At 37.9% G+C, this 27,827-nt stretch overlaps 1 protein-coding gene across 1 annotated transcript in view; it reads right to left on the bottom strand.

The window, feature by feature from the left end:
- The window catches only part of pappab (pregnancy-associated plasma protein A, pappalysin 1b), a 92,241-nt gene extending 73,081 nt beyond the window's left edge, over positions 1-19,160 (bottom strand). Inside the window, exons 1-6 of the mRNA XM_053654006.1 lie at positions 18,764-19,160; positions 12,313-13,396; positions 3,177-3,322; positions 2,765-3,058; positions 1,975-2,167; positions 1,623-1,744 (exon numbers count right to left, since the gene is read on the bottom strand). Coding sequence (XP_053509981.1) covers positions 1,623-1,744; positions 1,975-2,167; positions 2,765-3,058; positions 3,177-3,322; positions 12,313-13,396; positions 18,764-19,160 — 2,236 coding nt within the window. The remainder of the gene's footprint in view (positions 1-1,622; positions 1,745-1,974; positions 2,168-2,764; positions 3,059-3,176; positions 3,323-12,312; positions 13,397-18,763) is intronic.
- Between the last annotated feature and the right edge of the window lie 8,667 nt (positions 19,161-27,827).

The following is a 27,827-nucleotide window of genomic DNA, read 5'->3' as shown; positions in this document are numbered from 1 at the left end:
AAAACTCAACATGATATAGCCTAAGATAAAGCTATTTCAATGGTGTTAACTCTTAATAATGTTAGCACTAGTACTGATCTTGATGAAGTATTGAAGTACGAAGTATGAAGACCTTCATGGTTTAAAATAGAGCTGGTGGAAAAAGATTTTATCTGTCACAAAATTGTCATTAAAGGCTTGTGACCTTGCTAACTAGCTACTTAGTAATGTATGTATCTACTCAGTACATACAGTGCTGAATAATACTCATAGATAATATATGAACAATATAAGTTAATGGCTAAGCTTAATGTTCTGACACCTATGCCAGTAGCTGTTGTTGAATCTTCGTCACCCATCAACGTGAGATTCAAAGATATAGGATTATATGCAAATATTTGTTTATTTTTTGTACTTGTCTACCTGTGAAACAGCATGGGTGTGTGTAGGGGACCTGTATTTCCAGATTGCATATTCTTTGAATGTTTAAAGTGTAGGCATGTTTCTGTCCCTTATTCTGTTGTATGATGACATTTTTTTTTTTAGAGCTGCCGCATCAAGCAATTTATTATTTAATAATGTCAACTTAAATTCGGAGGATCTAAGTACACAATTTCACAGACCTAAACAGGCTTGGGGAGTAACAGAATACATGTAATGGCATTACGTAATCAAAATACAAGAAACCTGTAACTGTAATCCATTACAGTTTTCTAAGGATGTGCTTATGTTCTAATACTACAACATGTGTGCATATTTGCATTGCTTTAACCCCTCTTGTAATTTCCACCTTCTCACGCACCAATTGGTCGATTCTAAAAGGCTTGCAGCAACTATTGGCCAAATTTCTGCCTCTCAACCGTTAGCCTATTCTCAGCGAACGTGTGAAGGTGAAGTGCTGACAAATGACAGCTGTCCTGAGTCAAAACAATGCCCATGGCCATATAAGGTCATTTTTAATTTCATGTTATCACATTGCTTTGTATTACATGGCCATTCAAATGTGTAAATGATAGCAGAAGGGGCAGAAGGTACACATGTGGCATCTAATATTTTATTTTATTCCATGGACATTCAAAAGAATGTAGGAATTTAAATATATTTATGTGATAATAGTGCTAATAGTGTGTCCTTTTCAGTGTGTTAAAATCTGCATTCATAGTAACACTGTGCTGAACACTATTAAGACACGAAATTTTTTTATTTTTTTTTTTTTTGGGAAACCAGAATATGGTCACCCTAACTTTTGTAATGTAATGTTACCCACATCAGGGGACAATGATCTTTTATTTATTCATTTATTTTTTTATTTTCTTAAAACAAATCCAAACATTGAACATGTTTTTAAGCTCTAAAATAAACTCAGTAAAAGTATTTTAGATTCATACTGCTTTTCTCTTGACTTTATTTACATATGTGACCTTGAAGTAATCCAAAAGTAATCAGATTACTTTCATTACTTTCATATTGTGATACTTGGGTTACGTTACTGATTACATTTTTAATGAAGTAATCTGTAACTGTAACGGAATATAATTTTAAAGGAACCCTCCCAACCCTGGACATATATAACAGTTGTTGTTTTTTTTAAAAATCCTTTGTGAAAGTCAACTGTGCTATCAGACTGCATGCCTACTTCTTACCCTCTGCCTCACGTGGGCTCCAGTGTCCTGATGGCGCGCAGGGTTTTGGGGAGGATGAGTTTGAGGCATACTGCAGGAACACTCGGCCTTCAGTGCATCTGTCACATAAGGATCCCACTTCTCTAGGAAACCAACAAACAGCCGAGGTGGCAACTTAGACACAGCAAAAGATCCATTACTAGCACCCCAAAGTGATTTTATGTTAATAAATTGGCAGCTTTAAGGTATATGTATAAGGAAGCTTGTATACATACAGACAACAGATACATGCATTTAAAGGAACACTTTGTGTATAATTTGCTACAAAACAAAGCTGATTCAGAGACAACACTCTTGTTGCTTTCATTTTCACCTGTCAAAGTAATGACCAGTAAGTGCGGGGAACCATTCCAGGGTGAGAGAGTCTTGCCCTTGCTCCATCAGTCGAGGAGCTAGAGGAACTGGGGCTGGCTTACTCTCAGTCCTCCAGGACTGGTAGATCAGATCTAAATAGCAATGCATCCGAGCCACCTGGTTCATTGTAAAGGAATTTGTGCAGACGTCATCTTCAGAAGACAAAAAAGAAATTTAGAAACTGATGAAAATTAGACATAAGAAAATGTATATACCATTTGTTCTGCATGTGACACTTGGCATCACAAATTAAAGCAACTACTAAGGCAGACATCATTCTGAGCAGCTCCCATGATAAAGGCTTTAGGAAGGCAGCTGTTCTCTGAGGTTCCTTTATTATCTTTATTATCTTTCTGTCATGTCTTAGAGAAACATTATTATTGTGCTTACATTTTGATCTTGCCCTTCCCCACAAGTCGATGGATTATAAACTGAATTCAGGGATCTACAGAGCATGAGAGCAGGTGAATTTGATTTCCTTTCGGGCTCTCATTGGCCATTTCTTAGAGGTGCTCTTGCTACTAGTCACAAAGGGGTTCTGAGAAAATCAAGCATGCTTAAAAATCTCAGAGCCTTGACGATGGCAGATCAAGAAAATAATGTCGCTGAATCATTCTCACTACATGAGCAGTCAGTGCAGGAGCTGGTGGGGTTTAGTCATTGAAGAATATGAGCATATGTATGTATATGTACTGTATGTAAATAGTTTTATTTGTGGCCAGTGAAGAGCATTTATGTTTCATTCTCACCAGCATAACTCATATAATTTCGAAATGGAGTGTGCTTGAAGAGTCGCTGGCCACACGTGTCATTTCCACGCTCCGGGTCTCTACAATATTTGTACTTTGGTGTGGGGTTTGTATCGGCACACAGGTCCCCAGTCTCAAATGAGGGTTCTGTCTCCAGACAGGCATCATTGCATGACTCTATTTCTGAAATCCCCCTGAAGACATGGTACAGTCCAAGGCTGTGGCCAATCTCGTGGATCATGGTATGTGTGTGGCCAAATGTGCCATAGAACAAGGGATTCAGCACGATCCCACCTCAAAAAGAGACAGAAAAAAGGATAATGCAACCACCACATGCATAGCTTATTTGAATTGCATCCACATCGCATAAAGGAATGACCTGGAACTATTATGGCCAGTTGCTACTGTTTACCTAAATGTGTTAAGGCGTCTTTATCCCAAGGCCATGTGGCTTCACCTGCTAGGTCTTCATCAGTGGCATTGGCAAAAAAGATGTTAAGGTGTGTAGAACCATCCAGGTGCAAAATCTCTTTCAACTCCTTCACATCCAAGTAGGCCCTAAGATAGCGACAAAACAGAACAATTTCCCTAAAGCATAATAGGTTAAGTTCAACTCATGTTCACTGTGACACTTTAACAATGATGTTTGGGCTGCAATACTTTTGGGAAACTCAGCCCAGGAATTTTTTGTGACCATTTGATCTTCATGCAATTGTTACAAGAAATGTTTAAGTAGACTCTACTCTTCACATTATCATTTGAAAGTAGTTTTAGAGCCTTTGGTATTAATGTTCAATCAGAGGTACTGATTGTAGCATAATGTAATATAAATAACAAAAATAAATAACAAATAACTTTGCGTTATATACAAGTAAAACATCAGTGTAGCTTAATGTTCCTCTGTTGTACTATTTTCAGCAAAGCAAGCATGCAAACTTATGGTGATTTTAAAACTGAAGAATCAGAATCAAATCTTTGTAAAATGAAATATTTCATGAAGACCAGTGCTATTTCACTGTGACTCATAAAAGCAATGCAATACTCATCAGGACTGCGGTGCATAAATTCTGTAGGTAGACCTGTAAGAAATTGTCTCCAAACAACTCCACGCCTGTTATGCACCCTCGGCTGTCTATTCTTGTATTGCTACAGTTCCTAAATCAACAGTTCGCAGCTCTTTCTGGCTGTCTGGAATTGATCCAGTTTGGTCCCCTGCCTGTGTTGCAGACTCTCATTTCTGTTAATGTGTGTCATTCCTTAAGCATCATTTTACTTTAGCAATAATAAAGTCTGGTACAACAACATAACGAACAGTGTTGATGCTGTTTTTCTTTCTTTTGCTTTCCTCGTGGTTCAAACGATCAATTCCTTGGTGACTCAGCCTGTTTTAATTTTAAGTTCCATTTACTTTTAAAATAATCCAAACATATCATTTTTGTTTTGTTAAAATGTGTAACTTCTCTTTCCAGTATCCTCAGTCTGTAGTCACAATCACTTCCCCAGTTTCCACCGATTACACACATTCAAGCTCTCCTATCCTGTGACCTCTTCTATTAGCTTAATTCATTAATTCATTCATTCCTCTTCAGAAACTACAACACGTACACTATATGGCCAAAACTACACTAGTACAGAAAGTTCTATATATCTGCATAAATATGACCTAAAACGTCATCAGGTATTCACACAAGTCCTAAATATACGCAAAGAGAACCTAGTTAAACAAATGAGATAAAAATATTATACTTGCTAATTTATTAATTGAGGAAAATTATGTAATATTACATATCTGTGAGTGGCAAAAGTATGTGAACCTCTAGGATTAGCAGTTAATTTGAAGGTGAAATTAGAGTCAGGTGTTTTCAATTATCGGGATGACAATCAGGTGTGAGTCAATGCCCTGTTTTATTTAAAGAACAGGGATCTATCATAAGGTAGGAGGCTGAGATAGATGCAGTTGCAGTTGAGGCTGATTTTTAATGAAATGCCAGGCAAACAAATCCAATACATAAGGCAAGATCAGGGTCAAAAATAGAAACTAGGGTAGGTGAGGCATAAACAGGATGACCAGGGCTTAAGCAAAACACAAAGGTCAAAAGACTAGCAAAAGTAAAAAATAAAAAACCCCAGAGTGAAACACTGAAAAAAAACAGTGAACACAGTAATTCAAGGCTTGGTAAAGTTGAGATGAGTACACAAACTGAGTATTGACTTCACGGTGATAGTGTGTTTAAAAGTCTAATATATAGTGCCGGTAATGATTAGTAACAGATGTACATGGTTTAGAAGTCAGATGACTGTAGGCGTAAGGAAATTCAAGACTACTGCTACCCTCCCCAGGAGTGGTTGACTAACAAAGATCAGTCCAAGAGCCAGACGTGTAATAGTCGACGAGGACACAAAGGAACCCAGGGTAACTTCTAAGCATCTAAAGGCCTCTCTCACATTGGCTAATGTTAATGCTCATGAGTCCACCACCAGGAGAGCACTGAACAACAATGGTGGGTAAGGCAGGGTTGCAATAAGAAAGCCACTGCTCTCCAAAAACAACATTTCTGCATGTCTGCAGTTTTCTAAAGATTATATGGACAAGGTGGAAAGCTTTTTGCACCATCTGTGAAATATGATGGTGGTAGTATCATGGTTTCGGCCTGTTTTGCTACATCTGGGCCAGGACGATTTGTCATTATTGATGGAACAATGAATTTTGAATTATACCAGCTAATTATATTTCGCTGTTTGTGAACTGAATCTCAAGAGAAAGTGGGTTATGCAGCAAGACAAAGACCCTAAGCACACAAGTTGTTCTACCAAAGAATGGTTAAAGAAGAATAAAGTTTATGTTTTGGATTGGCCAATTCAATGTCCTGACCTTAATCCAATAGAAATGCTGTGGAAGGACCTGAAGCAAGTAGTTCATGTGAGGACTTGAAGCTGTTCTGTACAGGGGAACGAACTAAAATTCCTCCAAGCCGAGTGCAGGACTGATCAACAGTTACTGGAAACATTTAGTTGCAGTTATTGCTGCACAAGGGGGGTCACACCAGATACTGAAAGCAAAGGTTCACATACTTTTGCCACAGATATGTAATATTGGATCATTTTCCTCAATAAATACATGACCAAGTATAATATTTAAGTCTCATTTGCTTAATTGGGTTTTCTTTATCTATTGTTAGGAATTGTGTGAAAATCAGATGATGTTTTAGGTCATAGTTATGCAGAAATATAGAAAATTCTTCACTGTATGGGTCTTCACATGTGGGTGATTCACGACATCATATGTTTACCCCAAAGGTGTTGCTATGAAGGTGAAAGCACACAATTGTCTAGAATGTGTAAAGCGAGATTCATAAAGACATGGTTTGCCAAGGTTGTTGTGGAAGAACTTAAGTGGCCTGCCCACTGGACACTTTTGGGATGAATTGGAACACTAATTGTGGGCCAGGCTTTTTCATCAGTGCCTGACCTCACTAATGCTCTTAAATCCCCACAATCACATTCCAAAATCTAGTGGAAAGCCTTCCCAGAAAAGTGGATATCATTATTATTAACAGCAAAGGGGACTAAATTGGGAATGGGTCATACAAGTGTGTCAACTGTCCACAGAATTTTGACCATATAGTGTATAATTAAGGTATAACTCAATGCCAACATCTGTATCTGTATATTTTTAGTGTTCCAATTATCTGTACCTGTATTTGGATTTAAAATGGAAATGGGCTTGGCTTAAACCTGAAGAGGATTTTTTTTCATTATTTAAAGTTTTTTGATGAAATAATAACCCCACCCCTATGGCCCTGAATACACTGGCAGTTCCTCAACCTCAGCTACATCACATCATTCATCTTAACCAACATGGTCTTTGTTTGTCCAGTAAGCACCATATCGGACCACTTGCTCCCAAGGCTTTTTGTGGCATCCTGCAGGATCTAAGTGAACCTTTTTGGCAAGCTTTCTTTAAAAAAAAGTTTTCAATCTGCTTAATTTCCAGTAAGTTTGCCAAAGCCTGTACATGTACACTATAGGTTTTGTAATGCTTGAAATGTGTATGAGTTTTAAACTGAACTAATCATAATTATAGCAATATAATGAATCACATTTAGCAGATAGGCTGATGGAGGAATAGGACCCTCAATATATACACACAATCTGAGCATCACTAAGTGTTCTGTAATTTAATGGCCCTTGTGAAACTTACGAGGCCACACTGGGAGTGAGTTTGTATTTGGAATAAAACTTGAGCAGTTGTCTAAGGCCAGCTCTGATGTCAGAGGTCACTGCCCTTGTCTAGTTAGGAATGCATTGTGTCTTCTGGATGGATGCGACCACAGCCCCTTTAAGATGTTTATCATTTAATTTAGTACATGGTTAGACATGTTATTCTTTTATCACTCCTTTTCATAGTCATAGATGTCCTACAAGTGGCCTTCTGATGATAAATTCTGCTTTGCTGCAAAAAAAAATGCCTCTATATATTCTATAGGTTAAGCAGCATTAGATCTTATCAGTAAATTAATTCATATCTGCAAAGATTGTAAGCACAACACTTCACCAGTTTCCACCAATTACAACCGTTCAAGTTCTCCTGCCCTCTGACCTCTTCAACTGTCTAGCCTCAGTCATTCGTTCGTCATTTGTTCTTCCATACATCTTCCGTAACTATGCATAGTGTATATAATAGAGGTGTAATACAATGCCACTATCTGTATCTGTTTAACATTTAATTTAGCACATGATTATACATGTTATTGTTTTATCACTGTTTTACCTAATCATAGCTGTGGCCTTGTGATAATAAATTCTGCTTTGCTGGAGAAATATGCCTCTATTTGTTCCATGGATTTAGCAGCATGAGAACCCATCACTGAATTAGTTCATATTTGCAAAGCTATATAGTGTTTCGTATCAGCTCTCATCTCACCTCATCTCATGTCACTGTGAGTTTCTTACAGGAGGCCCCCACTCAGTTCTTCTTAAAACATTTCCCCTTTTAAGGGATGCTCAAGCAAAATAAAGAGAAGCCATGCTCAACCCCCACTTCCAACCATCCCTCTTATGGTAGAACTACCACCCCCCCACCCCCACCGCCCAAACTGCCATTCAAAAAAACAGCCAGTACCTCATTCCTCCCTTTAAGAACATCTGTTGTCCAGTTCACTACAAAGACCAACCAAGCACTGTTTCATAAGCACTGCAAAAAAAAAAAAGAAGGAAATCCTAGGTAGGCTGAAGTATTATGATGATATATGCAGTGTTTCTAGTGGTCTTTGATGAAATACTCTTTAAAGGATGCATTCTTTTTTCTTTTTTTTTTTAAAGGAGAAAGATTTTTCCCCTTTCCCAAGCTCAAATCCTTTGTCCTAAGAAGACATCATTCTCCATCATGCGTGCCTTTGACATTTCAAACAATGTGAATTATTGCTGAAATATGTGCATAATGTTTATACTTCATTTGGATCCCATTCATATACAGCTCTAATGCATATTAACATTTTACTACCATTTTAATAAGCAAATGTAATTTGATGCTATACATAGTGTTCTTGAAGAAACATGCCAGCCACTGTGTGTGCCCAGTGTAGAAGAGAAAATTGCTGCTTAGTTGTTGAGACGGTGTCACAAGCCAGCACATGCATTGACAAGCTGGACAAAAGTGAAGGAACTTCTGGTCGCATATCACAGCAAAATCCCCAGTGTTGAATTAACACCTTAAGTGTTGAATAAACTCTTACAGTATTCAGTCATTGCCATATAGCACTCTTATAAACACTGTGTTAAATCAAGAGTTGGAATTTTTTGCTGTGTACATACCTTTGCTAAAGAAAAAGAAGAATGAATGAGAATATGCAATATGCGAGCCCACAGGGAGATCTGTACTTAGTTTGGCACTAAACAAGTAAAAGCAGAAGGGATATTGGAATACAACACTGAAAAAACCCCTCTTTGTCCGTACGTTCAAGGATAACAGGTTTCAATCTCACTATGTTTCAGTGCCAGACACAATCATGCTTTAACTGTTACAAAATTTTGGACCATTTACTGGGCTTGTTTCCATCTAAGCTGACGTTAATACCCTTTTCCTGAATTTGTCCATATGATTGTTGTGTAACTTCAGTCGTACAGTTGTGGAGAATTAGACTCTGCTTATTGTCTGTCTCACACGCAAATTGGCAGTGTCTCTTCTGCAGCTCTTGCCATTACCTGAACGTGAGATGATAGCAGAAAGAAAAAGAAAAATTTTTCCAGCTTAGATATTTTTCAGGCCAGTTTAAACAGCCATTGAGGCCATATTTGAACAAATAGCCAAGTAAGACAAAGATTCACAGGGGGTCTTTAACAAAAGCTATTAGAAAGCAACCTGTGAAAACTGAATAGTCTCCATGAGGGACATGTCTGTGGAGAAAAGATGATATAATGATTCCTCCTAATAATTTCAGGAATGTCATTATTTCCTACAAAAATATTTAGCTACCTGTACAGAATGGTGCAAAATGGGTCAGCAAGTTTAGCAGGAAGATGAACAAATGTGAAACATGCATTTTTGCACATGACTTTCACAAATTCTTCAATCAAAGGTAATTAACCTCGTATTAACCTCTAAATCTATACAATGTATTCTTTAAGAGTTTCAACTATTTTCTCAGTGGGTAGAATTATCACACTGTAAACACAGAAGTGGCTTAGTTTTGGTTTGATCATGCAGGAGAAGTATAATCATGGTGAATGACTTTTTACTGTTTTGCTCCAACAGACCAAAGTTGGCTAGAATTACATAAGAATAACTTCATACTTAAGAATAATGTCATACTAAAACCTCTAGATAGTAATTGTTATATTGTTGCATATTTGAAAAATGTACTGATAAAATTTAACAATGACCCTTAAACTTCCAATACAGATTCCAGTACAGGATAAATGTATCAAAATTATCTGTCATAATTCTACACTACTGATGTGGTCAATAATGATTGAAAGGTTGAAAAAGAGCTGAATTATTCCTTTAATTTAACGCTTGTTCCATTGCCATTAGAAAAGAGTCACTGGGCTAAAACGTTCTGTCAAGCTGCATTCATTCCATGTTCTCAGCCTGCTATCTTGAAGCATTTATATTTAATGTGTATTAAATGCATGATTACAGCTCCGTCCATTGACACCCATGTATTATTCAATAAAGTCTATAAAAACGCCTGTATGAACAAAAGTAGCACATAGGGCTTTGTGTGCAGCTGCCTGAGGTGGGTTGACATTGTTTCACACTGGGCTGAGGTCATTTTCATAGCACCTTCATTGTTCCTTTTATCAGTCCCATACACATCTGAGATGCTGTCAATCATGTACACAAGATTTTGGGAGTGCAGAGAGAATTTGTAGGTGACCTCTACAGAAATAACATTATTACATGACAGCAGACCATAAATGTAATAAAGGAATAGGCAACAGGAGAGCACTCATACTGTAATTCACACAGATTTATGGTCAACTATAAAGTCAACATCAAACAGCATGTGAGTGGGAAAATCCTGGATGTGAAAGTTTAAAATTATTATAAATATTCATTTCAACATAATGTAAGCAAGCTAGCTACAGAAGTGCATAATAATACTGTGAATTCATACAGGAGTGATGAATGTTCAGTATTGTGTGTATAGTGTGGCCACGGCATGAAAGAGTTCCCCTCCCCTACTCTCCCTCTTTAGTTCTGCATGAAAGGAGCTCCTCAAACATCTCAGACAAATAAATCAACTCGGCTCACTCGGCATGCTAAAGGCCTATTTAATTATTGCTATTTAACAAGAGGAAATCCTGCTGTCCCCAGGGATCAGCTATCCTCACCACACTTCTAAACAATGCAGGCTACATGCACATTCATACACCTGCATGCTTGTGACTGTGAGTGTTTGTATTTATTTGTGGGGAGAAAGTGTAAGCAGATCCTCTCCAATTCATCTCACTTCTGGCAACAGGTGCTTTTATGAGCCCATCAGACTCTTTAAAGTGAGTTTGTCTCTCTCAAAATCCTCAATCAAGCCAAAACCATGTAGAGACCCTGGTTTACAAGGAATGTGGTTCCACTTCAGACACAACTTGTAAAGTTTGGGGTCCACTGACATCAAGTTAATGATGGAAAGCACAAGTCTCAGGGACCTCCAGCTGAATTCTGAGGTGCAAAGACAAATACACAACACTCTGGGAAGTAGTGTCTTTCTCACATGGTATAAGTGACTTCATAAATGCTTCAGTAAGATGCTATATATATATCCATTATAAGACTAAATTCTAAAATCTGGTCGTATCATTTCCTAATCAGTGAATCTCAAATGTAAAACTATAAAAACAAATTCAGTATATATGTATAGACACACATATAGGCACGCGCACACACACACACACACACACACACACAGACATGTCACACAGACAAAACACTGGTGTAAGGTAAACAGATATACAACAGAATTCAAGTCCATTATTCTATTCTTGCACAACCTTCTGTTCATGCATTCTTCAACAATCAGAAAGGAATGTCAAATCATTTTGTTATGCAGCCCTCAGCAATGTACTCCAGACATACCATAATCAAATCAAAACAAGCAACAAGTTGGAGAGCTCTTTTCTTTTTGGTTGACTCACATGCTTTAATCGCCTCACACAAACACACTCACTCACACACATGCATGCACGCACGCGCGCACACACACACACACACACACACACACACACACACACACACACACACATACACACACTCAGAGCCATGTAATAACCTTGTGCATGAAGATGACACAACAGAGCAAACAGAGTTATGTAATTTACAACCAGTAGCATACTGAAATATTTGGGGAAAAAATACAAATAAATCACCAACAGTCACAAGCAAACATGCATATAACCATGATTATTAAGAAAATATCAACAAAACCACAAATAACATTCGTGTAAATATGTGGGTTTTTTCAATCCACCTTTTGTAAACTGAAGAAGCCTTCATTCTCCATAAATATTTCCCCTTAGCTTAATTTTACTCCATTAGAATCAAATCTCAGCATTTCTTTGAAATGTTCTTGAATGGTATTCTCAGAAGAGCTTCAACTAATGTAAGTAATACTGTACAAGTTCCTACTCTGAATTGTAACTGGCTCCTAGTGAGAGACAAAGTTTCCATTTGCACTTACTCCCTATAAGTCCACTTTTACAAAGCTCCAATAAAAGGCAGAACATCTCCTTTCTTCCCAACCAATCAGCAGAACTACTTTCTTTTAACAGCAAAGCAAAAAGGGGCTGGCTGCTTAGCTTTGAATGACACAGAGGGTCACAGAGGACCAGTGAAATATTCTGGTATTCAATATACTGGTAGTTAACACCAAAATACATGGCAGGGACCGACACTATACACATCCAATGTTTTACTCTCTGCTTAACTCCAAAACAGAAATGTTTTGGATATTTAAAATTGTACTCATACTTTGTGTTCCCAAATACATACATCATGCCAATTTGCAGAATTATAATTAACTGTAGAAATATCAAAAAAACCTCAAGCTTACCTGTAGAGTGATGCAGGATTAAAGCAGGTTTTCGTGACATCAGTGATGTTGGGGTCACAGCAGTCACCCTGGTCATAGTTGAAATTATCCCAGTTACACTCAGGATCACAAACTTTGTTCCCTATTTTGTGCTCAGGACAGCTTATGGTTTGCCTTCTGCAGTAGCCAGCATCAAAACCAGTTAGTGTGTGGTTGCATTCTGGGTCACACTCCTCGTCGCCCACTTTGCTGATGTCACAGTTAGCCAGGACCAGGCGGTTGCGTAAGGAGGAGTTGTAGACATTGTGGACGGTGCGCTCCCAGGTGATGTTGTAGATGCGGAAAGCTTTGTTTAGATGCTGGTGCTGGAGGTTGATCTGGTGCTCTGTAACTGTTGGCCAGTGACCATCATCATCATACACATTCACCAATCGGTAGCGTACCGTCTTAGGCTTGCGGAATGTCCATAAGTGGTTGTAGTTTGTCACTACCTCCACATTGTCACAGATTGTCTGTCCACATGGTGGAGGAACCAGTGCCGTTTCCACAGAGCCACCAAGATCAGCCGTCAATGTGCGGTCAGAAATCCCCATCTGGGGAAAGCTCCCGTCTTTCACTGTCATCCACTTCCAAGATGCATTTTCAAAGTTCTCGTAAATGACCAGTTGGGAAAGGTCATCATGGTACTCATGTTGAGGGCTCTGTATGTACTGGATAATCTTGTGCTGGGCCAGAGCTTCTTTCCATAGGCTCAGGTGCTCCAGTGTCCCTCTGTAGTTGTGGTTGAGAGCATTGCCACCTATCATTAGCACCTTGCACTTTTTGGTAAGGGGGCTAAAGACCTCACCGGATTGCTCTCGGCTTACAGCCACTTGAGCCCCATTCAGGTAGAGTTTCATATGGAGGCCATTATAGGTGACAGCCAGATGGTGCCAGTGGTTGGGGGAGTAGGGAGCATTGGAAGTGATTGTGGTAACCTTGTGCGCTCGGTCTGTTTTGAGGGAGAAGAAGAAACGAGGGTCCCTGTTCCCTTGATCACTCACTGGTCTGATGCCTAGTAACCAGCCTCGATCACAGGATGCATAGAAGCATTTGTCATAGAGTCCTAAATGGAAGAAGAATAAGTTATACTATACTATAATAAGTTAGCTATACTCAGTCCTAGTCACCCATAGGTCATGGCTATACAGATTTAATAGCACATTTTGATTTAAATGCCCTTAGAAAAGGGGCTGTTTAAATTGTTAGAAGTTTGCCACTAAGGTCCTACTTGGAATTCATTTTGGAGATGGATATAGAACCTTTAAGTCTTCCCACAAAGGAACAAACTAAAGAACTGCAAGGGCTCTATATTTAACCTTTTTTTCTAAGAATGTATGGTATAAACATGCAGTATGTGCAATAAACATACATAAACTATCAATTTCCTTGCCCAACAAATGGGATTTTTACTTACCATATTAAACAGACAAATGATCTTAAAAACATGAACTGTTATTTCCACTCTTACTATTTCTGGTTTACTATGTCCTGTGAAGAACAATGTGAGACTGCATGTGTGCCAGTGCAGCAAAGTGAGGAACACCATGCAGTTCCCATGATTGAACTTTTTAAAACAGTGTAGTCCAAGTACTGTAAGCCTACAGCGAGGCATCTGCTAGCAATCAGACTCCAACACTGTGGTCTTGTATCAACAGACCAAAGGTTACATGAACTTTCAGTCTATTTTCTTGAAATATGCCTCAGCAGTTGGACTGGTTTGAAATAAAAAATGGTCCTTTTTCAGTAAAGACCTTATTATGATAAGAGAAACCCTCTTTTCCTGTTTCATTTGGAAAATGTGTGTTAGTCTCAAGAAGGCAACATATTCTTACATCTAGTGAGAATGTTTCTTTCACGGAAAAAAGTGAAAGTAAATAAAGCAGCAGTAAAACTAAAAGAATATCAGTAAGAATTAACTTAACTACATGTTAAATGTTAAAATCTGCAACTGTTTGGGGATTTCCACATGAAAAAATATAAACAATTAGATTGGACTAAACAAATTGCAATTGCAAAAAAAAAGTCATTTAAAAGTCAAATGACATATCAGTTCTGCACATGCAAACGTAAACCTTTTGGTTTAAAAAAAAATGTTTAATAACATCTGTTAAAAAATAATAAAAGTGAATGTAAATTTAAATTATGGGCCAAGGTGCATATAATAAATAATATAATTGATAATTAATGAGGATAAGATAATAACTGTTATTTAGAGCATGTTTAAGAAATGTGCTCTCTATGGCAATGTTACGATCAAACTAATTTCTACTACTACTTCCCACTGGTACTCTGAAACAGATTAATAATACAGCCCTCTAAGATTCGGGGTGCTGGTGTGTGACACAGTTGCAGTTCAGGGAGATTCACTGGAGTCAAAAAGAGGGATGGGTGGCTTTATGACCCACAGTCTAGTGCTGTGTACACAGCCTGCTGCTTCTCACTGTGTGAGGAATGTTTCCTCTTCTCACATAGCTGTGAGAAGTATGTTTGCTAGAAGTAATTGGTAAAAAAAACCTGTAGGCCAAATAAGCTGTAAAGTGTTACCAGGGTAGGAGGGAAAAATGTCAGCTTTTGCATGCTAGTGTTAGTGTGCATTGTTGAGTGTGTGCATGCACACATGCTTACACAGAGCAAAACTAGCTTTTGCCACTATTAGAATAAGATGAGGAAATGTATGTGCATCCCCTCAACATGCCAAGTTTTCCTCAAACAGCTTGAACTAGTTGACGCATTGCTCACTTTAATGAGATTTCCTTTTTTTTTCATTCTGACAACTAGCATTACAAAAAGATTATACACATTAAGAGAGAAGCCCCAGATTTGGGGCAGAAATGGGCACACAAGAGCCTGCAGCCTCCTTAATGCTCCTCTGTGCCCGCAAAAGCACTGCCAGCTACTATAAAAATAAATTGTGCCATAAAAGTGAGGAAATTACAATCTGCAAAATCCTGGAATGAGACCACTAAGTGGCAAATAACAAACAGGTAAAAATTACGCCAACCCGTGTAAGGGTGTCAGTGGAGGCAAAAAGAATGGAGCGCAGATGGACAAAAACAATGCAGAGAGAAATACATTTTCTTTTCTTTTGATAATGATGGTATGCAATGTGATGTTCACAGAGATTAAGGTCAACATTTCACTTAAATGACACAGTATGAAGCTAAAATATGATCCATCTTAGATTCACTAATGTGTTTATTTGAAGTGTATTGCATGTCAGCACCATGGACAGAGCACAACACAGTTTGTATTGCCAAACGACAGGCACAAGCATTTCTGACATAGAATAAGTCTTACACCTGGGCTTCCATGCTGGATGTGTGTGTTTTTTAAGACTCATAACTTATTATAATATTAAATCATATGCTTAGTGAAAATCTTTAAACACATTAACCATCCATCCATTTTCCATACAGCTTATCCTACACAGGGTCGCAGGGGAGCCTGGAGTCTATCCCAGGGAACTCAGGGCACAAAGCAGGGGACACCATGAATTGGGTGACAACCCATTGCAAGGCACAACTGCACACACACTATGGACAATTTGGATATACCAATCCACCTACAATGTATGTCTTTTGGCTGGGGGCAGAAACGCCCAAAGCATGGGGAGAACATGCAAACTTTGTGCACACAGAGTGGAAGTGGGATCTGAACTCCCAAACCCGGAGGTGCAAGGCAAACATGCTAATGACTAAGCCACAATGCCCCCTTAAACTCATTATTTAAAAAAAAAAAAAAAAAAAGATTAATTCTCTCTGCTTTCAGTATTATGTATTAAAGCATAAAGATTCTGAAAGTGTCCAGAACTTATTCAGTATTGTTATATTGTTGTGTTGGTATGTTGTTATATACACTTTAGAACCATGTGATATCTGAAGATATCAGAGCTCTCTGTGCTGCTTTGTATACTTTAGAATAACCAAATTATGACAATTACATCAAAATGTTTTATGATATGGCTGCCTCTGTGATCTTATGTGACCCCTGAAATGATTAGTTGAATAGGCAAGAGGTTCTAGTGTACTATTTATGCTACATTTTTAAAGATAGGGCACAATTTGCTGCTTTCATCTCTATGTGTACTTCTAGTATATGGGATCTGATTCACTGGCTTCATTTGATGGCTTTTGTCATGAAGATCTTAATCTAAAGCAATAAAAAACACTTGACAAAAGGATGGACAAGGCACTAATTTTACAGCTTAAGCCATAAAGAGTGCCACTTTAAAACCATGCCTTCATAAAAGACTGTAATTTGCAAACAATGTGTCTCTGTCAAGCTGTAAATTACTGGCTTACTTCACAGCACAGGAAGGGAAAATATGAGAATGTGTAATGTGAAATTTATGGCTGCATCTATAATGAGATGAGGTTAAACAAATTAACCCCTTAAATCCCCAGACATACATTCCTCAATCTCCTAACTACATATATTTCTGATTAATTTCAGAGTATGTGCTGCATAATAGGTTTAAAGATAAATAACTGAATAATAAATTATTTACAGTATTAAGACAGTTTGTTTGGATTTGGTTCTGTTGGGGCATATATTTGTTTTTTTTCTTGACATCTGCTAAAATGAAAAAGCAAATATTCATTCACAATTTTAAATGTCTCCCCATCTCCACCTGATGCATCACAACAATGTTATTGTTTAAAACAAAATAAAAAGAATGATATACTTTGTTTAAATTGGTTAAATAATAATAATAATAATAATAATAATAATAATAATAATAATAATAATAATAAATATTAACCCTCTACTCCTTTCATGCTTCTTAAACTGTTCTTTTATGTTAGGTTTGCTAGGACTGTCTACAATGATTCACTGTACATTTAAAACATTGGTCTGGTGTGCAAATATTTAATAAATACATTTTATCCTTTTTATGTACGAAATATTTTGAATGACAAATCATGCAATGCTGATTAAGCTGTTTAAGAGATGCCAAATCTGAATCAGTGAGTTTTGTATTTTAGCTGTTTTTCATTTCTGTTCTAATTAGAATCGGTGTAATAATATGTTTAAATAAGTAATTGCTCACTACAAAATTTTGGATTAAGCAGTAATGAAGTCTAATATAAATTCTCTCATAATAGGGAAAATTAGGCAAAACCTGCACGCACAACCAGTTAACCTCACTCTTGCTATTAGATAACAAGAAAAAAATGAAGATAATAATCAAATGAATTCTTGACAAATAGAAAATAAATAGACTAGTCACGTTTACATTAAAAATTAATTAATTAATTAATTAATTAATTATAATTAATGCGGCACCCGGACTAAAACATCGTATTACTTCATGAAGGCTATGTGGTAGAATTTGTAAAAAGCCTTCATTTTTAATATCGCCATGCCAATCATTTATTTTAATACTAGTCCAAAAAATAAATAAGCGCCTCCATTTGTTGAATGTGTGGAGTATTTAATGAGTTTAGCGAAAGTAACTTGATTAAGATAATTAATATCTGAACGAAGAGTTGATGTAAACTAAAAATGCTGTTTGTTTTTATGCCGATCAGAACTGGAGGCCAGCCTACAGCTCATTATATAAGGGGCGGGGCCATATTACGCTTTAAAGCGATGACGTCTTCCATACAGATTCAAAAAAGACGAGCTGCGATTTTAGCGGAATTTTGGCAAGGGACACTTCGACGCACTGTGTCTACGTCTTCAGCTGTCGTCTATAAATATAAAGGTACTTAAAAATTAGGCTGTCCCATTTAAAGCCTGAAGTATTCATGAACATTTCACTAACTAGCGCAAATAAAACGCCATTCCCTATATATATCTCACTACTAATCGGGCATTTTGATCTTCACATGAAGTCTTAACTAAAGGTCTGATTCATTTAATTAAGAAGATGAATTGAGGAGAAAGTTATCGTCGTGAATGTGGTGGTGATGTTGTTTCGGGGCATTTGCGGGTTACCGCACTGGGGAATAACAGCTTGAACTTGCGCAAACCGTAAAAATAGAAATAGGCAGACATTTAGATGAGAAAGAAAACAAATCACAGCTTAGAATTAATAAAAGAGCCACAGAATCCGTAAGTGATAACCTGTCAAACGCCACGAGTTGTTTGTTTTTGTTCTGTTTTGTTTTCTTCACGTGGTGCAAATAATGTAACAGAAAAATGCACATAGGCTAAATTCATATGCTCCGTAAAATACGCAAATATATAAATATGCAAATGTACATAAGGCAGTATTTCAAAGCTACGTGCCCATGTTGCTTGATAACTAGTAAAGATAAATAATAATAATGGGCGGTAATTGCTTGTAGCCTACAATTACATTTATATTTATTTAGCTACATGTTACTACCAACAAACAACAGCTTGCAAGTTGCAAGTGCACAATGCAGTCAGTATATATCAGGATTACATCGGAATGTGGAAGGAGCAGTAAACCCAAGCAAACCTGCGATCACACTTGGAGAGCGTTGACCACCCTCAGGTTTTATCCACATCTCCAGGGTGAAATTACCGCGCGGAACCTCAACGCTTGGTTTAAGCCGCAGTTGATCTCTGCCGCTGAAGTAAACACTGTTGCGGCCGAGCGCTGTGCTCGCACTGTCTCCCGGCTGACTGAAACGCGCGTGCAGGCGGCCCGCCCGTCGCTCCGGTCCGGATACAGAGCGCTTGCCCCGCGGCAGCCGCGTGCCGCACGCTCCGGGCGAGACTCCGCCAGCCTCCCTCGCGCGCACCAAGTCTCTCTTAGACCAGCCCGTCCGCCTCAGAGCGCCGCACTCGCAGCCCAGACACAAGCTGAACACCAAGAGGCACGGCAACCAAGTACAAAAAGGCAAAAGTTTCATTTTCACGTGGAACGAATAAACTGTAGCCTATATAGGTATTTATATATACCTATTTTTTTGTTTGTTTGTTTTTTATTTAAAAGAATTGGTAAAAAAAACAAAAACAAAAACCAACAAACAAAAAAACCCCAAATGCTATTCAGAAACAGCTCGTCTAGATCCTCTTCTCCTTCTGCGTTATGTATTTTTTAGTCTAACAAAAGCTTGTCAAGACAGCGGATTCAAACAGCGAGAAAGCGATGCTGTCTTATTTTTTTTCCTTTATAATGTTAAGCCACGACCCCCCTTTTCCTTGCCCCTTTCAAAGACACTTCAGCACAGATTGGAGGGGGGGTATGTTAATTCATCCAAGTGCTCCACCTTCCCAATTGAATGGAGCCCATTAAAGTGCGGGCATGACTAATAATCAATCAATGTAGAGGAGGTATCAAAATCATTTCCCTTTCATGGCTTCTTTTCAGAACCCTATACATTTTACAGGAAATGTGCCCATTTCTTCAGCGTGTAATACGTAGCCCATGAAATCACGGAAAGCAAAGCTCGGCGCCAGCTATAGTAAAACAGCCTTAAGAGGAGGATGTAGAACTTGAAAGAAAAACATCATGCTAATCGTAATTAAGGTTGATTTCAGTGAGGGTCAAGGATTTGGCTTGGGCCCAAGGTGTAGGCTACTAATGTTCGAGCCTCTCACATGAGCTGGCTGCTCAGAGGACAGGAAATAATGAAGAGATCTTTAAGTTAACGGCGCTTGAAGTTAAAGCGGGAGTCACGGGTGGCCTATGACCGCTCCGCTGATTTCCACCTCTGTGCGTTTCTGCGGGGGACAAAAAGCGCGCCGAGCGCCCCCTGGTGATTACACACATAACAAACAAAACCAACCAGCAGAATTTGAACGATTTTGTTATACAAATGAAGTCGTACAAAAAGCCGTGGTCCACTGTGGAGTGTCGCTCGTTGAACCTAACCTTAACAGAACTATAAATTAGTAGTTTTAATAAATGGCTGTGCAGCTCACGCTACCTATTTGATTCTTTCCAATTACCCGTTTAAGTGAATCAAATAAGGTTTGACTCGTTTGATTCACCACTTAGAGCTGCATTAGAAATATTGTGTAGGCTATAACACAATCGACCAGTACATACGGTAAGGCTAATCCACGTTCACGGTTTTATACAATCATTCGTTCTATTTAACTTTGGCTAGTGAAAATCCATTAGTATAATAATCTAATATATGAACACTTACAATTCACAATCGAGTGCTTTACAAGAAAAAAAACCCAACGGTTAAAGGAATGAATGCCGCACTGAACAATATACATACATTTCGGGGCTTTTCAGTTTAATATTTAAAGCTCTGTAAAATTATTTGCATTTTACACTGAATATCAGCAAGAGTTTGTACTGCTTGCACTTCCTCCATTTATTCTTCTTTTCAGCTGTTTTGGCTTCACAGATTCAGAGGGTCTCCTTGCAAACATCCGACATCACTTCCATTGAATATCAATAGGAAACAATTGCAAGGGGGTAAAGCGGGAAAAACTGTAGGGAGCCAATTTAGTTCTTTCAATTCTTAATCTCCCTATTTTGCTTTCACTCACGTTTCATTTTATCTTCTTTGGTTTGGATGAGTAAAACAAGTGTATAATTAAAGTGCAGATCAGAGTTATGCATGTAAATACAGTACATTCAACTATATATACATTACTAAAAGACACTGTACATATGACCAAAAGAAGTACCTTACAACACACACAAGAGCCTTCATTTCTACAGGAGTTGTTTTCACACAGCTTAATAGCTTGAGTCTTATCATTCTATTATTTACGCGTTTCCTTGTCCTCCTGTAGTTCTTTTGCCCTCATACAAAGTAATAAAATAAATATATTACTTAGAAATCTGTGATAAATTAAAAAATAAAAATAAATTAAAAAAACCTAATCTAAACAACGGCAAAGAAAAAAGTCCAAAGCAATGGAAAATTCCAATACTTAATGCTCACATTATTTCAAATTCATATTAAAGAAAATTCTCAAATCTGGCCAAAAGGTGTTGATTATTTCTGTATAACAGCACATCTCTGACAGTATTGCCAGCTGAATGGCAAATCACAGGCAGATACGAATGTGCTTGTTCTGATATGTTATTGTTCTATGATAATAATTAACTCCAGGGTGCTTATATGTCAGACATTTACATAAATTACATCCAACAAATAATATTTTTTAAGAAGTGTTATTATTGAACAAAAAGAATCCCACATAACCATTGCTGTAGTGAAGCTTTCTGTAAGAACGTCCACAACAGCCCTTTGAGGTAAAGCTTTTCATCAAGTTTTCTACATTGGGGAAGTTTTCAGGGCCGAGGACTTTGCACGTTTTGGGTTTGTCAGTAAAAAATACAAGCTGGATATTTTTTTTTTTGTCTTATTAATTAAATTTCAAGAGAGAGAAAAAGAAGAGAGGCTGGTGAGTAAATAACTGTTACATAACAATAATAATATAACAAATGTGGTAATGAGAAATGTATACAGTCCACAACATTAAACACTATAAACAGATACAAATGTATGTGGTATAGAATTTATGTAGTATGGAATAAAGCACATAAAGCACATCAGTATGCGATTATTGGAAAATAATAAATGACAAAGTGGTGTGATACCTGCCTGAAGTTGATTTTCCTGGCGCTTTCCAATAATATTTCTTGGTGGCAGTGAAAAATCTGGAATCAAACATAAGCTTTCATGAACACAAATTAAATACTATATTTACCTAAAAAAAAAAAATCCACTAGACAAACAATCCAAAATTAGTAAGCAATATCCAAAAAACAGGCAACTGGGTAAAAAACTATACAATGAGCAATGTAGCTAGGCAAAAAAAAAGAGCAAAACAAGGAATCAAGATTCAATTAATGACAGCGAGGATCATTCACAGGGATACAAATAACAAATAACCTTATAATGATGGCAATAAAAGTCTTAACAGGCAACTGAAGAAATAGACGTGTATATATTATATATGCTGGACAAATTAAATGAACAACAGGTAAGACTGCTGGCAAGCTACAGTGGTTGTAATTGTACGAAAGTCGATATGGGGGAGTGGATGTTGACTGGGGATTCTGGGAGTTGCAGTTCCTGGAGGGTGAAATGGTTGTGACAGTAACAGCCCCTGCCCTGAATAGTCCAAGAGTTTGAACATTAGGACAGGAAATAGGCTAGTAGGAAAATGATCTCTGATGAGTCCAGGGTTGAGGATGCCATTAGCAGCCTCCCAATCTGCACTGTTTTATAGCTGTCCTCTCCATCTCTGAATCCAAAAGTTAGACCAGTGTTCCCTGGTAATGCCAATCAATGACACTTCCCCTCCCTGCTAGCTTTTGCCATTCCACTTCTGGTTCATTCTCTGACTCTCTAATCATAAACATGCAAAAACGTCTACTGAGTGTGATGTCTTGCCAAACATTATGGTTGTGCAAGTTCTGATCTTTTGAGTTCTGAGTAACTTATTCTCCTAATCATTTATGTTGTGTTTCACACCTGGCCCATTTTGTTGCCTTGTTCTTTGGATTATCCTCCTCTCTGAATGCATTGTGATTTCATGTGTTTTGACCACTGCCTAGTTGCAAACTTTGATCTGGATTGTGCTTTTTGTATGTTTGGAGTTTGTGTTAAAGTGCCTCTACACATGGATACTTACTCCCTCTGATTCAGATTTCCTGAAAAATTTTCTTATAGTTTACAGTGTCACTTCTTCATTTTCTCAGCCAATAAACAAAAACACATACAACTAGTCACAATGGTACTTTCAGGATGGTTGTCTCTTGGAAAATCACCTGTACATAACTTTTTAACTGTGAATTCCATCAACCCGTGATAGCCTTTCTAGATTACGTCCTCAACACTCAAGCCAGTAAAATGAATAAAAAAGGTGGAATCAGTTATGGCCCCAAAGAACTGTGAAAGATTTGTAAAAAAAAATTGGCCTTCTCCTATTTCTTTTGAAAATTCATACGGGGCCTCTCACATCACTGCTCAAAAGCCAAAAAATCTATTTTAGGAAGATGCAGCATATCAGGCCTTTTAAATGCTTAAAGAATGATCCTCCAAAATTCTGAAATTCCCATTCATTGTGGAGGTAGGCACTTCAGAGAGTGGAATTGGAGCGATTGTCTCTCATCATGGAAATCCACCAAAAATGTATCATTCTACTCATGTAAACGAAACTACTCAGAAGTAAAATACAAATTTCTCGAATAGAGAGCTGTTAGCTATAAAAGCCAACCTGGAGGAATGGAGACACTATTTAGAGAGAGTTGAACACCCATTCCTGATTTTTAGGACAAGCTTAACAACCCCTTTTTTTCCCCACACGATTTACTCAAATTTACTTAAGTTAAACCTTAAATCTGACACAGAACAAGACATTTTTCTGCCCAGTTGCATCATGGTCCCCATCTTATGGGAAATCAGAGATCACCAGAGCTCAACAAGAGGAACTCACCCCTCCAGAATTTGCTTCAGATAAAATCATACTGGAGTCCATGAGACACATTCTTCATCAAGCTCAGGTCACCCATATAAAGAAAAAACATCTCACTGTTAACCAACAAGTTCTGATTGTGCACAACAGTGGTGTTATGAGAGTCAAGCGGTCAAGCGGTCTAATGCAGGTTGCTCTGTGCTTTTTAATTTTCCTTTTTTTTTTAATGACTAAGTCTATGTATTGTCATTGCAAAACCAACCGTTTAAAAAAATATATATATTACTTGGTTTAACTACAATGGCCATCTTTGTATCATGGCACACAACAAATTTTGGTTATACAGCTATTTACACAAACCTCAATATCTCGGCTCAGGTCCTAGCTCCTTGGAACAAAACAGATCTCTAGAGCACATTACAAGGTACATATACTTATATAAACATTTTGCATTTTGTACATCCATGTTCCTTAGACTTAGAACTCATGTCCAAATGTAATGTTCAAGATTGCTCACAGTTCCACTTTCAGGGTCAGTTTACAATAGGAAGGGTTCGAGTCTCAGTCTTATTTTTTAGGGGTTACCTAGGTAAGTATAGTGTGCGTGCAGAACATTTCAGTTTGAGACTTCTCTTTTTTATGGGGGCAAGAAAATGGAATTTAAATTTTTTTTTTTTGAGATGTCCCTCACTTTTGGGTTGAATATCTCTGGTGGGGGACAAGATATGAACCTGAAATTTTGCCAGACACAAGTCCTCTATAGTAACATTCTGCTGTAAAAATTGTGAGTTTCAGATTGGAGGTAAACCCTGCAGGACTGTGGACCCCGTGGGCCAGATTTGAAGAACCAGCCTGATCTATTATGTTGGTATAGGTGTACAATGTGTGAATAGATTTCATCTAAATATGAAAGTACAATGTTCAGCTGGGTGTTTTACAAACAAACATTGTCTGGCCACTCCAGTACATTCACTTTGTTGTCCTTAATCCATTTTGTTTTTTAATCCAACTTTGGTTGTATGCTTAGGATCTTTGTCCTCGTCATATCACAGCGAACCAGTGACTCCATTTCCCATCCTCCACTGCGGCCTACAAACATGGCCACCATGGACAGCAATTCCCAGAACACTCACATTCATTCTAATCCTGCACACCTGCATCAAATTCACAGCACTCACAATCACAATATAAAGAGACTGTTTGAACACAATGACTTTGTGAAGTATTGAGTGTTATCACCATACCAAACGTTTGTACAATGTTCCTCATTTTGTTTCATGTTCATTGATCTTGTTTCTGATTCTCGTTTCTTGCCTTGCCTAGTTTATGCCTGTTTGCAGATCACCTGACCTATTGCCTGTTTTTGACCATGCTATTATCTCATGATTTGGATGTGTCTGCCTGCCGCTCTTTATTAAAAGCTCTTATTTGTACTTGCATCCGTTCTAACCTCCATTACGTTAATTACTGTTAGAAGGCCCATTTGTGACCAAGATTTAAATTTCTGCATTAATGGTGATATCTTGAGGTGTTGTAGATAATCTAGTTTGTAGATAATCTAGATTGTAGATACCATCTGTTTTCTGAAGTGCAAGAGTCCCTTTTCCAGCACAACACACCCACATAAAACATGATACTGCCACCCCATGCTTTCAGACCAAAGTTTGTTGATCCCTGGGGGTTAATTTGTGCCTCTTCCTAAATGATGCAGTGTCTGTTTGGTCCCAAGATTTTTTTACTTTGTTCAGATGCTCATGATACCTTCAATTGTTCAGAAATTGTTCCAAAGGAGGATCCAGACTTTTAGTGACGTATTGGCTGAGTTGCTTGGATTTTCCCATGGTATCAAGGGCAAACGGTACTGGCCCTAAGGGTAGGTGCTTGAATAAAGTCACAGGTGCACTCTCAATTAACTACTAATAATGACAATTTACATATCATAAACTTCTAAAAGTCATTGCATCAATTTCTGGAATCTTTCAAACAGATTTCATTCATTTTAAAGAGACTGTCAAATTGGTGTATGTAAACTTCTGACCCACTGGAATTCTGATGTAGTGAATTAAAGCAAAAATAAATCTCTAATTGATTTGTTTAAAATGACCTCAGATGTATATGCCCTAATTGACTTGCCAATATGGTAATATGATATGTGTGACCAGAATATGTATAGCCTAGGCATATCTAAACTTTTAGTCTCAACTGTATATGTGATGAAGAAATTAAAATAGCTACAATAGTTTTCTTTTGTTTGTTTGTTTTTTTTAACCTAAATAAAGTAAAATAAAATTGGTAAAAGTTAAAATAGTTTTTTTTAAACCCCATCAAAGCAACTGGTTTGATGAGGGGTAAGACATTTAACATTCTTTAAATACTGAAAATTCTTATGATCTGTCTGAACTAAAATGGGGGGATACCTAGTGCTGTACATCAGCCTCAAGCTTTTGGTGTGGAACAGCAGGTACAACAGAAATGGGAAAGAGTGCTTGGCTGAGTGAGAAGTCCTCACCCTCTGATACTTGGGACAGGCCTTCATTCTCTGTTTGGATCATTCCCCACTTGAGTGAAGCATGAAGGATGACAATTTGTGGATCACTCAATGGTAGGAAGAGCTGAGAAGCACTAAGAAAAGTATTAAAAGGAGAATTAAGGGCTGTTTGAGTTGTGCCAAGCCTGCCTCCTGATTCCTCATTTTCCTCGAACCCGAATTTCACAGTGATGAAAAATTGTCCTACATATATTTCAAGTCATTGTAAATGAAGGACTGAAAGATCAGTGGGATGTTTCTCAAGCTATTTGGCATCACCAAATATTCAGAGTAAACAGAATTAGTGATGAAAGGCATCTTTAACCAGATTGACAAGATAATGCATCATAAATGAATACAAACACAAATACTTAGAGATATATAAATTTATTACAAAAAAAAGTTGCAAGATTTTTACTTTTATGTGGAGCTTTGAAGGACAGCTTACCAAAGCTTGTGGGCGGGGTTGCCAGGTGTCAGCAAAATTCCCATACCCAGCTGCAACTCAAAAACAGAACAAAAATTCTTGAAACTAGCCCAGAATTTTCAGGCATAGGAAAAGGTAGATATGTTTTACTTCTTTTGCTCAGTCCTCAGTACATATTTCTACCACATACAGTTGCAGTCAAAATTATTCAACCCCCACTGCAAATCAGGTTTCTTGTCAGAATGTACAGACTTTCAGCTGTTTGCAATGAACAAATCAAACAAAACCAACTGAAATACTTCAAGTGGTTTCCCCAAATTCAACTGAAAACGCAACTTTTAATGACTTCTCCAGTTTCAAAATTATTCAACCCCTTCATCGCAAGCATCTTTAGTACTTAGCAGAGCACAATTTTACTATTATGACCTGCTGCAAACAAGTTGCACAGCCAGACACCAGGTTCTGGCAGCTTTCCTGAGGAATCTTAGCCCATACCTCATGAGCAATGGTCTCCAGTTCAGTAATATTCTTTGGTTTGCATGCTGCAACTATGTTCTTCAAATCCCACCAGAGATTTTCTTTGGGGTTCAAGTCAGGTGACTGTGATGGCTCTGGAGAATCTTCCAGGACTTCTGCAACCAAGCCTTGGTGGAATTTGAGGTATGCTTGGGATCATTGTCCTGTTGGAAGGTCCAATGACACCCAAGCTTCAGCTTCCTCACAGATGGCATAATGTTCCCTTTCAAAGGGAACTTCACGTTGCATTAGCTGAACACTGTGGAAAGTGCCCTCACACGTGACTGGTATCTGAAGCTTGTGTAACGTCATGCCTAGTTATAGGCCTGCCGTGATCAGGTGATGTGGAAATTATCAGGTGACGTGATATATAAACGGCACCTGTGAACCACGCCGTCAGCCTTATTATCTTCAGCAAGACTGCATGTCAGTCATTTGTGTAATGAAAACAAATGGCTCTTCATTTCCTGTCTATCTTTTCTCAAAATCTCTGGACTTTTCTATCCCTTTAAAAAAAAAGAGAAGAAAAAAAAAGAATGAGCGAGAGAGAAAAGTATGAGTGAGAGAATTCAGGAAATGTATTACGGCTTGCTCCCATTTTATCATGGGGAGGATGGCACACTTTCTGTGTGAAGTGTCTAGGAGTAAAGCATGACGCGGCAGCCCTCGAGAGGTCTGACTGTGCGCATTGTGAATGCTTTACATTAGGCA

Source organism: Ictalurus furcatus, chromosome 22 (assembly GCF_023375685.1).
Source record: "Ictalurus furcatus strain D&B chromosome 22, Billie_1.0, whole genome shotgun sequence".
Lineage (NCBI taxonomy): Eukaryota > Metazoa > Chordata > Actinopteri > Siluriformes > Ictaluridae > Ictalurus > Ictalurus furcatus.
The sequence above is the reverse complement of the archived record's forward strand: the minus strand, read 5'-3'. Positions and strand labels throughout refer to the sequence as shown.